General features: G+C 32.0%; 1 protein-coding gene across 2 annotated transcripts; it reads left to right on the top strand.

The window, feature by feature from the left end:
- Positions 1 to 57: 57 nt before the first annotated feature.
- Positions 58 to 12,870, top strand: LOC107038964 (arf-GAP domain and FG repeat-containing protein 1). 2 transcript variants are annotated; one of them, XM_015258346.1, is made up of 6 exons: positions 58 to 413; positions 5,970 to 6,604; positions 9,145 to 9,339; positions 9,465 to 9,632; positions 11,185 to 11,312; positions 11,402 to 12,870. In XM_015258346.1, the coding sequence occupies exons 1-6, from the start codon at positions 250 to 252 to the stop codon at positions 11,453 to 11,455; spliced, it is 1,344 nt and encodes a 447-aa protein (XP_015113832.1). In that variant the 5' UTR covers positions 58 to 249; the 3' UTR covers positions 11,456 to 12,870. The 2 variants fall into 2 exon arrangements, with proteins under 2 accessions (XP_015113832.1, XP_015113831.1); XM_015258345.1 differs by having other exon boundaries at positions 9,462 to 9,632.
- Positions 12,871 to 13,067: the final 197 nt, after the last annotated feature.

Here is a 13,067-nt window from a genome sequence, read left to right as displayed (position 1 = left end):
CCAGTAAAAACCGATGCCTTTGCGAACGCTCTCGTCTTTCGGCCGCATTCACCCGAAGCCCGTGCATCTCCCGTCTCTGTTCACTCGACTGCCCAGTGGATTGACTCAGTTCCGCGAGCGCAGTTGCTGAGGTAACACCGCGGCGTTACCTTCCCCCGTCTAAAAAACCCGTAGAAAAAAAAAGAATAAAGAGCCAAACGGTCAGAGTGCCCTGTTAGCCGCGTAGCTCCGTAGGAAGCGAGTAAAATCATGGCGTCGGCGAAGAGAAAGCAGGACGAGAAGCATCTCAAAATCCTCCGCGAACTAGTGTCACAAGTTGGTAATAAAGAGTGTTTCGATTGCAGACAGCGTGGACCAACGTACGTAAACATGACAATTGGCTCGTTCGTCTGCACCTCATGCTCCGGAATGTTGTGAGTATTGAATCCCAGTTTGCACTTCCTCGTGTCTAACCATTTACATAAGAAACATTAGCGCCAAACAGCGTTGGCTCGACTGCCGATCAAAAATACTCTCAAAACCCCGTTACCCAGTCCCGTAATTATTCCCCCGGTGTTAATTACCCCAGTCCCATTCGGCCCCTGAAAAAAATCATCTGGAGCCCCTGGGACGCGTCAATTGACAGGTCATTTCATTGTTGTCTTTTGGCGTTGATGCTCGTGACGTTTTAATTGTCGATCAAACGGATTTTTTTTCTTTTGTCTTCCCCCTTGCGATGGGCCCGGAGTCTAGGCCCTAGACTGACCTCGATTCATAAATTTGTTTAAGTTATTGATATTTAAAAAATTAAAATGTCAAATTGTCCATTTTACCCCACCCCGTTGGCTCCTCGTCCCCAGCGAATCCTGTGATCTTTAAGTTTTTTTTTTTATAGCAAAACCTCTGCATCTGTTCAATGCAAACCTCCGTATCGAATAGCCCCTCAACAATGTCGCGTGTTTAGATTTTCCATGGCGATAATGAGGTAAAGAGCAAGAGTGCACTCGGCTCGACAGAAATAAAGCAACAAGCCTCGGGAAAATAATTCGTCATACCTCCTTAGTCACACGCGTCGCATTTTTCTCTAAGTTTCTCATTGATTCACACGGGAATTTCGTTGTTCCATATGCAGATTTCGTTCACGTCTGCAGGGAAATGATTGACGATTTGTTGTTCCGTTGGTGACTGGGGTAAACAGGTCAATTCCTGGACGATTTCAACTTGCGCTGAATGTTCCATAAATAAAATGAAAATTGGAATGATTATTTTAGCGATAGCGATTTTTTGCGATAGCATTAAGCGCGTGGAATCACGGGATCAATTATTTTTGGAATTGATTTAATGCACGTTTAATGAATTTAATAAGTAAAAGAAATTTTCATTTATTCAATTTATTTACTTTTAATCAATAAATAAAATGCGGCCCAGTCGTCCAGAAATTAGGGGTTTCGGCTGCATTCAACTGATTCTTAATTTAATTGTTCTTTGTTTTGGTATTTTCACTTCAAATAATTTTTTATGGAAATTTGTATAAATTGAGGAATTCTCGTCTTTATGCTGCTTAAAATTCCGGAATTTTACGGAATTTGCAGTGAAACCTGAAATTTCATTATTGTTTTCCTTTAAATTACAATCAGTATCACTGTCCTGAAAATTAGTAGTCAACTGTCCATGAAATTTGGTTTTTTTCAACAGAGCATTATTATTCTTTAATTCTAATTAGTCTTGGTTTTGTTATTTTCACTTCAAATAATTTTTTTATGGAAATTTGAATAAATTGAGGAATTCTCGTCTTTATGCTGCTTAAAATCCGTGAAACCTGAAATTTCATTATTGTTTTCCTCTAAATTACAATCAGTATCTCTGTCCTGAAAATTAGTAGTCAACTGTCCATGAAATTTGTGATTTTTTTCAACAGTGCATTATTATTCTTTAATTCTAATTAGTCTTGGTTTTGTTATTTTCACTTCAAATAATTTTTTTATGGAAATTTGAATAAATTGAGGAATTTTTTTCTTTATGCTACTTAAAATTCTGGAATTTTGCTGAATTTTTAGCAAAACCTGAAATTTCATTATTGTTTTCCTCTAAATTACAATCAGTATCTCTGTCCTGAAAATTAGTAGTCAACTGTCCATGAAATTTGTTTTTTTTCAACAGTGCATTATTATTCTTTAATTCTAATTATTCTTGGTGTTGTTATTTTCACTTCAAATAATTTTTTTATGGAAATTTGAATAAATTGGGGAATTCTCGTCTTTATGCTGCTTAAAATTCCGGAATTTTACGGAATTTGCAGTGAAACCTGAAATTTCATTATTGTTTTCCTTTAAATTGCAATCAGTATCACTGTCCTGAAAATTAGTGGTCAACTGTCCATGAAATTTGGTTTTTTTTCAACAGAGCATTATTATTCTTTAATTCTAATTAGTCTTGGTTTTGTTATTTTCACTTCAAATAATTTTTTTATGGAAATTTGAATAAATTGAGGAATTTTTTTCTTCATGCTACTTAAAATTCTGGAATTTTGCTGAATTTTTAGCAAAATCTGAAATTTCATTATTGTTTTCCTCTAAATTACAATCAGTATCATCGTCCTGAAAATTAATAGTCAACTGTCCATGAAATTTGTTTTTTTTTTCAACAGAGCATTATTATTCTTTAATTCTAATTAGTCTTGGTTTTGTTATTTTCACTTCAAATAATTTTTTTATGGAAATTTGAATAAATTGAGGAATTTTTTTCTTTATGCTACTTAAAATTCTGGAATTTTGCTGAATTTTTAGTGAAACCTGAAATTTCATTATTGTTTTCCTCTAAATTACAATCAGTATCTCTGTCCTGAAAATTAGTAGTCAACTGTCCATGAAATTTGTGATTTTTTTCAACAGTGCATTATTATTCTTTAATTCTAATTAGTCTTGGTTTTGTTATTTTCACTTCAAATAATTTTTTTATGGAAATTTGAATAAATTGAGGAATTTTTTTCTTTATGCTACTTAAAATTCTGGAATTTTGCTGAATTTTTAGCAAAACCTGAAATTTCATTATTGTTTTCCTCTAAATTACAATCAGTATCACTGTCCTGAAAATTAATAGTCAACTGTCCATGAAATTTGTTTTTTTCAACAGTGCATTATTATTCTTTAATTTTAATTAGTCTTGGTTTTGTTATTTTCACTTCAAATAATTTTTTTTTGGAAATTTGTATAAATTGAGGAATTCTCGTCTTTATGCTGCTTAAAATTCTGGAATTTTACGGAATTTTCAGTGAAACCTGAAATTTCATTATTGTTTTCCTCTAAATTACAATCAGTATCACTGTCCTGAAAATTAATAGTCAACTGTCCATGAAATTTGTTTTTTTCAACAGTGCATTATTATTCTTTAATTTTAATTAGTCTTGGTTTTGTTATTTTCACTTCAAATAATTTTTTTTTGGAAATTTGTATAAATTGAGGAATTCTCGTCTTTATGCTGCTTAAAATTCTGGAATTTTACGGAATTTTCAGTGAAACCTGAAATTTCATTATTGTTTTTCTCTAAATTACAATCAGTATCACTGTCCTGAAAATTAATAGTCAACTGTCCATGAAATTTGTTTTTTTCAACAGTGCATTATTATTCTTTAATTTTAATTAGTCTTGGTTTTGTTATTTTCACTTCAAATAATTTTTTTTTGGAAATTAAACCATCTTTGAAGGTATGGAAGCCATAAAAATTTTTCGACTGGAGATTATATTAAGTTAAAAAAAATAGAACTTTTCGATTTTTGTGGTGAACACATGTGACTTGACGCCAAGGACTGTTTTATTTGATTCAAGTAAATGTATCTCAAGAAGAAATAATTGATATTCACCGGAAGATCTTGTTTATTTGAAATTGGTTCAAGTATATAATGCTTGTTCCTAGGAAGAAACATCTCATTAAAAATAGTTTTTTCTATCAGTGTAGCAAGTCTTCGGTCCGTTTGAATTATTCGGAGTCTAGATAAGTCCTTTTACTTCCTTGTTGTAGTGATAAAATAAGTGGGTCGGGTTTTTTGAGGACTCAGAGGCTCCTGGGAGGCGACATATTCTTGTTTCACTTGATGCTTAAGTGAATTCTATTTTGAGCTAATGCTGATGTCGCAATTTCATTGCATCAGAAGTCGCTATCCATGAACCTTCTCACCCTTTTGATAAGGCGGCTGTTAACGCCGCGAGATGCATTTCCATGATTTCCTTATTTCAATGCAGAAAGAATTCAAGTAACTCGTGTGGGGATAATTTAATTGGAAACGTCGGACTTTCTCTGAGACATTCTGGTGAAGATATTTGATGGAAAATGTCTATTTGCGTTGATTTTTATGGGGGAATTTTTGAGGATTCAATTTACTTTTTTTGCACGAAAAATCTACTAGAATTTTTGATCCAATTGGCTGAATTTTTCATATGGAATTCTAGCAGAACTCCAGTTAAAATTCATTGGAATTCCTCAGAGAAGGCACTACATTTTTCTATTAAATTTTCTCCTGCAACTTCAATAGAAGTTCAATAGAAATCTAATAGAATTTTCGAGGGAATTCGCTGGAGCTTTCAATTGAATTTTTTGTTCTGTGAATAAGCTACATAAAACCGTCAATTGGGGGAATTGCAATAGAACTCCAGTTAAAATTCATTGGAATTCCGCAGAGAAAGCTCTACGTTTTTCTATTAAATATTTTCCTACAACTTCAATAGAAATCCAATAGAATTTCCAAGGAAATTCGCTAGCCTTTTGAATTGAATTTTTTATTCTATGAATAAGCTACATAAAACCGTCAATTGAAGGACTTCAAACAGAACTCCAGTTAAAATTCATTGGAATTCCTCAGAGAAAGCCCTACGTTTTTCCATTAAATATTTTCTTGCAACTTCAATAGAAATCCAATAGAATTTCCGAGGAAATTCGCTAGACTTTTCAATTGAATTTTTTATTCTGTGAATAAGCTACATAAAACCGTCAATTGGAGGACTTCAAATAGAACTCCATTTAAAATTCATTGGAATTCCTCAGAGAAAGCCCTACATTTTTCTATTAAATATTTTCCTACAACTTCAATAGAAATCCAATAGAATTTCCGAGGAAATTCGCTAGACTTTTCAATTGAATTTTTTATTCTGTGAATAAGCTACATAAAACCGTCAATTGGAGGACTTCAAATAGAACTCCATTTAAAATTCATTGGAATTCCTCAGAGAAAGCCCTACATTTTTCTATTAAATATTTTCCTACAACTTCAATAGAAATCCAATAGAATTTCCGAGGAAATTCGCTAGACTTTTCAATTGAATTTTTTATTCTGTGAATAAGCTACATAAAACCGTCAATTGGAGGACTTCAAATAGAACTCCATTTAAAATTCATTGGAATTCCTCAGAGAAAGCCCTACATTTTTCTATTAAATATTTTCCTACAACTTCAATAGAAATCCAATAGAATTTCCGAGGAAATTCGCTAGACTTTTCAATTGAATTTTTTATTCTGTGAATAAGCTACATAAAACCGTCAATTGGAGGACTTCAAATAGAACTCCATTTAAAATTCATTGGAATTCCTCAGAGAAAGCCCTTCATTTTTCCATTAAATATTTTCTTACAGCTTCAATAGAAATCCAATAGAATTTCCGAGGAAATTCGCTAGACTTTTCAATTGAATTTTTTGTTCCGTGAATAAGCTACATAAAACCGTCAATTGAAGGACTTCAAACAGAACTCCATTTAAAATTCATTGGAATTCCTCAGAGAAAGCCCTACATTTTTCTATTAAATATTTTCCTACAATTTCAATAGAAATCCAATAGAATTTCCGAGGAAATTCGCTAGCCTTTTGAATTGAATTTTTTATTCTGTGAATAAGCTACATAAAACCGTCAATTGGAGGGCTTCAAATAGAACTCCAGTGAAAATTAATTGGAATTCCTCAGAGAGAATCTAAATAAAAAGAAGCTTTTTAACAATTGATTGTAGGAGAGGTTTGACACCTCCGCACAGAGTCAAATCAATCTCGATGGCGACATTTACCCAAGAGGAGATTGAGTTCATAAAGGAGAGGGGAAACGAGCACTGCAGAAGGATATGGCTGGGTCTGGTGAACGCAAATAATCAGCCGACCCTCGACACTAAGGACGAGCAAAAAATGAAGGACCTCATGACAGCCAAGTACGAGCTGAAGCGATACTACTTGGACCCATCAATGGCCAGTGATAATTCCCCCCAAGCGGTCGACAAAAATCGACAGTTTGTCGAGAAACTCTCGTTAATGCCCAAAAGTCTAGCCGAGAAGTCCCCGAAAAATCGTTCTCTCGACGCTAATTCGTCGCAGAATGCAAATACACTGCAGAATTCAAATCAGAGGAAGGAGTTGAATGGCGGACGATCTAATCAAAGTATACCGAGAGTACCTAATGTTGGCACACTGCCAGTGTTATGTACGCCGAATGGCAAGAAGAAAAATGCCGAGCCTGTCGATGCTTTTACCGCGAATTTCGCTGACTTCAGCCGAGCCCAGGACTCATTTGCCTCCACGCCGCGCTTCCCTCCGCCCATCGAACAGCCGTCCTTCGCTAATTTTGATAATAATCCGGCGTTTGATTCAACACAGAGTGAGTTGCACATTCGTAATTTCCAGGAAACTATTGAATCGGTGATTAATGGTAATTATCGAGACAAATTGTGATCGTTGAGGAAAAATTGAGAATCGAAGGAGAGTTTTTATTTCCGTGGATGTGATGGTGGGAATTTCTTCCGTGAAACGTGATTATTATTCGTAAAATTATTATTATTTACTAAATTATTAAATTATTATTCTCTATTCAGTACTCGATGATGAGGAATGACTTCTTAAATGGAATAATAATTATGATATGATAGAAGACCTGCAGTTTAAGAACTATTTTCATCTTGCGATTTTTTTAGTTGAAACTAGACTCGTTTTTTTCTATTTCCGTGGATATGATGATGATTATTATTGATAAATTATTATTCTTTAAATTAAATTATTATTTGAATTAAATTATTGAATTATTATTCTCTATTCAGTACTCAACGATGACGAATGACTTCTTAAATAGAATAATGATGATATCATAGCAGACCTGCAATTTACGAACTAAATATTTTTTAATCAATTTCGCATTGTGAAAGATATTTTCATCTTGCGATTTTTTTAGCTTAAACCAGACTCGTTTCAACTTAATTATCGAGAAAAATTGAAAATTGAAGTTTTTCTTTTACTTCCATGGATATGATGGCGCTAATTTCTTCCGTGAAACATGATTATTATTTATAAATTATTATTCTCTCAATTAAACTATTATTTGAATTAAATAATTGAATTATTATTCTCTATTCAATACTCAACGATGACGAATGTCTTCTTAAATAGAATAATAATGATGGTATGCTAACAGACTTGTGACTTGGGAACACAATATTTTTTTATTAATTTTATTTTGAGAGAGATATTTTCATCGCGGGAATTATTAATTTGCGATTTTTTTAGTTCAAACCAAACTCGTTTCACCTTAATGATCCAGAAAAACTGTAATCGTCGAGGAAAAATTGATAACCAAAGGAGAATTTTGTTTCTTTTCCATGGATATGACGGTGCGAATTGCTTCCGAAAAACATGATGATACGTCGTGGTGTGATTATGAAGAAATCCCACTGCTGATGCTTTTTGAAATTTTATGTCTGAGATCGTAAAATTTGATGAGCTCAAGTAGAAGTCAATTCAGGAATGAGAAGGGCATGCACTGAGAAATATAAACGAATTCTAAAGCCATTCTATGGGAAATCGTCGAGAGTAATACATTCTGTCCTGAGAGGAAGAATTTTTGTCGCAAAAGTAAATTTAGTTGTTTCAAAATTATTATTCTCTATTCAATACTCAACACTTAAATAGAATAATAATGATGAGGAACTTCTTAAACAGAATAATAATGATGATATAGCAGACCTGCAATTTAAGAACAAAATATTTTTTAATTAATTTCGCTTTGTAATTATATTTTCATCTTGGGAACTATCAATTTGTAATTTTTCTAGTTCAAACCAGATTCGTTTCAACCTAATTATTGAGAAAAATTGAGAAAAATTGAGAATTGAAGAAGTTTTTTTTTTATTTCCATGGATATGATGGTGCGAAAAACTCACTGCATGATTATGAAGAAATCCAACAGCTGATGTTTTTTGAAATTTATTTCCGAGATCGTAACATTTGATGAGCTCAAGTAGAAGTCAATTTAGGAATGAGAAGTGCATGCACTGAGAAAAATAAACATGTTCTAAAACAATTCTACGAAAGAACAGTAATAAATGCTGTTCTGAGATGAAGAATTTTTGTCGTAAAAGTAGATTTAGTTGTTTCAAAAATTGTTAATCTCCCAAAAATGTTCGTTTTATGCGAAACAAGGGAGAGTAGTTTTTCGTTTCGACTATTCAATACTCAAAAATGAGGAATGACCAGGGATGACCATCAATCTTCCCATTCCTCAATATTAAAAGAATCTTCTACTTACATTGATCAAAGTTTAAATATACTAATCGAACTTTAAAAGTACTAAAATAATTAATGACGTAAATTTTCGATTGATGGTGAATTAAATATTTAATAATATGGATGACTTCCTAAATAGAATAATAATGATGACATGATAGCAGACCTATAACTAGGGAACAAAATATTTTTTTTTTACTAATTTCAATTTGTGAGAGATATTTTCATCTGGGAAATTATAAATCTTCAATTTGTTTACTTCAAACAAGATTTCATTGAAAATAATATTCTCGTTTCTCTCAATGCTCGTCAAAACAATTCTTCTTCCGCTCAAGAAAACAGTCTAATTATCCAAAAATAGTAACCCATCACGATTTTATTGTTTTAAAATTATCTTCAATTAATTTTTTTGAAAACATGAATTCAATCACGTGAACGAGTGGTGATTTTACCCGATTAATGACGACAAACCTCTGGTCATGGGACTTTAATGCCTCAAATTTTCAAATTCTGATGATTATAAGAACATTTTAATGGCGAAAAATAGTTCCTGAGGTGCGTAATTTCCAGTGATGATGTCATTGGAAAGTTTGTCCCCCCCAGCTCCCTCTCCCCATCCAATAATTTTCATTTCGCTGTCTGCAGATACTGACTTATCATCAGCACCGTTCACTCAAACCGGGAAATCCTACATGTCCAATTTCAATGGGATCAACGCCCCACCATCGGAGGACCGATACGCAGCCTTGAAGGACTTGGACTCGATGATGAAAAAGACGCAGTTGAAAGAGGACACACCCACTGTGACATCTCCGCCGTGGATAACGAATAACTCGAATAGTAAATATTTCTCAATGACTTTTAATTACCGTCTGTCCATTGTGGGGGCGAGGATGCGTCGAATTACAAACAGGGGCTTTTTTCATCTTTCTACGTAACACGTGTAATTTTATTATCTTCAGCAGGTCTCTGGGGCAATGAACAGAGCCACGTTATTTCAAACCCATTCACAGGGACCGACTCGTGGCGACCATCGCTACATGTCATGAACAATAATAATATGCAATCTGTGGACAATACGGTTTGCAGTCCTGCGAATCCATTTAGACAAATGCAATTCCCGGTTAACAATGGTGAGCGTTTTGTCATTATAATTAATGTTTTTTTAGAATTGATAGTGTTTCAATATTTTTACTGAAATGTTGAGAAATTTCGGAATTGAAAATTCACGTTTTTATGAAAAAATCAATGGAATCTGTGAATTTCTGATTAATTATTGAAAGTAAATAGAAATTAAGGAAATTCAGGCAGATATATTCTTGAGTTTTCCATTGATTGGTTTGTAGTCCTGCGAATTCATTTAGATAAATGCAATTCCCGGTTAACAATGGTGAGCGTTTTGTCATTATAATTAATGTTTTTTTAGAATTGATAGTGTTTCAATATTTTTACTGAAATGTTGAGAAATTTCGGAATTGAAAATTCACGTTTTTATGAAAAAATCAATGGAATCTGTGAATTTCTGATTAATTATTGAAAGTAAATAGAAATTAAGGAAATTCAGGCAGATATATTCTTGAGTTTTCCATTGACTGGTTTGTAGTCCAGCGAATGCATTTAGATAAATGCAATTCCTGGTTAACAATGGTGAGCGTTTTGTCATTATAATTAATGTTTTTTAGAATTGGTAGTGTTTCAATATTTTTACTGAAATGTTGAGAAATTTTGGAATTGAAAATTCACGTTTTTATGAAAAAATCAATGGAATCTGTGAATTTCTTTTTAATTGTTGAAAGTAAATAGAAATTAAGGAAATTCAGGCAGATATATTCTTGAGTTTTCCATTGATTGGTTTGTACTCCTGCGAATTCATTTAGATAAATGTCATTTCCGATTTACAATGGTGAGCATTTTTCAATTGAAATGTTTTTTTTCACAAGAATTGTTAGTGGTAAAATATTTTTACTGAAATTTCGAGGAATTTCGTAATTGAAAATTCATAATTTAATGAAAAAAAACAAAGGAATCTGCAAAGTTCAATGTTTAATTATTAAAAAATTATAGAAAATTAATGAAAAACAGGAAAATTCAGGTCGATATGTTTTTCAGCTTTCTAATGATTGATTTATAAATTTGCAAATGCATTTTGCAGTTAAAAATAATTTGATTTTCACGAAAAATTCACGATTAAACGGAAAAATCAACGAAAACGTTAGATTTCAGTTGAATTATTGCATGAAAATTCATAAACAAATCATCAAAATCAAGTAAATATACTACCAAAATTTCAATTAATTGAAAATGAAGAGTGATTTGGTACTAAATATTCATGTTTTCATCGAAAATTCAAATAAATTTGTAAATTCTCGTCCTCCTGTTGCTCAAAAGTCTGAAATTCCAATCTTTTTCCAGTAGTGTAGAATATTTTCTCATTTGTTTCTAAATCTCCACTTCCCGATTTTATTAATTACTCCATTATCCCGATAACGAATAATTTCGAGGAAACTTTTCCAGGAAACAATTGCTCAATTCAAAAAACTTCTCATGTCACTGTAAAATTGTTCAAAACTTTTCCTCTTCAGAATAAAAAATCAATTATAAATATTCATTCATTGGCATATTTATTGAAATCAATGGAATTGTTGCTATAAAATTATCAAATTATTATCATAAAAATTCTTCCAGAATCTCAATGGATATCCTTTGGATCTCAAAATACCACGGAGGTACATCCATCTAGTCAAATGATGACTCCACTCCCCGGAAAAGTCTGGCATCCGACAGTTACCGCTTATCAGGCAAACCCTTTCATGGTGATAATTTACATTTACACTTCTCTTCATTCATGACGAAGCTCTACACACTCGTAACGAATATAAATATACTGGAATTTTGTTTGTAGGTGGGCACTGGCGTGGGAAATCCGGCAAGGAGTTCGAACAATCCATTTTTATGATTAGAAGCGAGGAAGAATGTTCGAGTTGTGTGAGCTAATGAACAAAATTAATGCAATGCTGACGAAAAATAATCAATTGAAATTTTTAAATCGTATATTCGTAGACTAGGAGATGAGATTTTTTCAAAAAATAGTTTCTTGACATGACTTTATTGGCTGAGAACGCCGTTAACGTTTTTCTCTAAAAAAGCCTCTCTTTTATCTTTTCGGCCTTAATTTTTAATTTTAATTCACGTAAGGAACGATATGAAAAGAACCTAAAGTGAACTTATTTATGAAACTGACACACGTTGAATAAAGAAATTAATATTTGTTACTAAATCATGTGTTTTTTTTTAATTCTCAGAAAACAGAAATAAAAATAAAAATACGTAAAAGTGTCAAATATGATTGATGAGAGCTAATGATCAAAATTAATGCAATGCTGACGAAAAAATTTCAATTGAAATTTTTAAATCGTATATTGGTAGAGTAGGAGATGAGATTCATCAAAAAATAGTTTCTTGACATGACTTTATTGGCTGAGAACGCCGTTAACGTTTTTCTCTAAAAAAGCCTCTCTTTTATTTCTTCGGCCTTAATTTTTAATTTTAATTCGCGTAAGAAACGATATGAAAAGAACCTAAAGTGAACTTATTTATGAAACTGACACACGTTGAATAAAGAAATTAATATTTGTTACTAAATCATGTGTTTTCTTTTAATTCTCAGAAAACAGAAATAGAAATAAAAATAGGTAAAAGTGTCAAATATGATTGATGGGAGCTAATGATCAAAATTAATGCAATGCTGACAAAAAAATTTCAATTGAAATTTTTAAATCGTGTATTGGTAGAGTAGGAGATGAGATTCATCAAAAAATAGTTTCTTGACATGACTTTATTGGCTGAGAACGGCATTAACGTTTTTCTCTAAAAAAGCCTCTCTTTTATTTCTTCGGCCTTAATTTGTAATTTTAATTCGCATAAGAAACGATATGAAAAGAACCTAAAGTGAACTTATTTATGAAACTGACACACGTTGAATAAAGAAATTAATATTTGTTACTAAATCATGTGTTTTTTTTTAATTCTCAGAAAACAGAAATAAAAATAAAAATACGTAAAAGTGTCAAATATGATTGATGAGAGCTAATGATCAAAATTAATGCAATGCTGACGAAAAAATTTCAATTGAAATTTTTAAATCGTATATTGGTAGAGTAGGAGATGAGATTCATCAAAAAATAGTTTCTTGACATGACTTTATTGGCTGAGAACATTAACGTTTTTCTCTAAAAAAGTCTCTCTTTTATTTCTTCGGCCTCAATTTTTAATTTTAATTCGCGTAAGAAACGATATGAAAAGAACCTAAAGTGAACTTATTTATGAAACTATTATAAACGTTGAATAAAGAAATTAATATTTGTTATTAAATCATGAGTTTTCTTTCAACTCCCAGGAAAACAAGAATTTTTAATGTATAAAATGACCAAAATGAATGCAATACCGACAAAAAAAATCAATTGAAATAAAAAAATCGTACATTCGTCCCTTACAAACCTATTATACACCGCGAATAAAGAAATGAATAATTGCAACTAAATCACGAATTTTTTATTCTCAAAAAAAAA

The sequence above is a fragment of the Diachasma alloeum genome, unplaced genomic scaffold, assembly GCF_001412515.2.
Source record: "Diachasma alloeum isolate Michigan unplaced genomic scaffold, Dall2.0 Dall_scaffold_00289, whole genome shotgun sequence".
NCBI lineage: Eukaryota > Metazoa > Arthropoda > Insecta > Hymenoptera > Braconidae > Diachasma > Diachasma alloeum.
The sequence above is the reverse complement of the archived record's forward strand: the minus strand, read 5'-3'. Positions and strand labels throughout refer to the sequence as shown.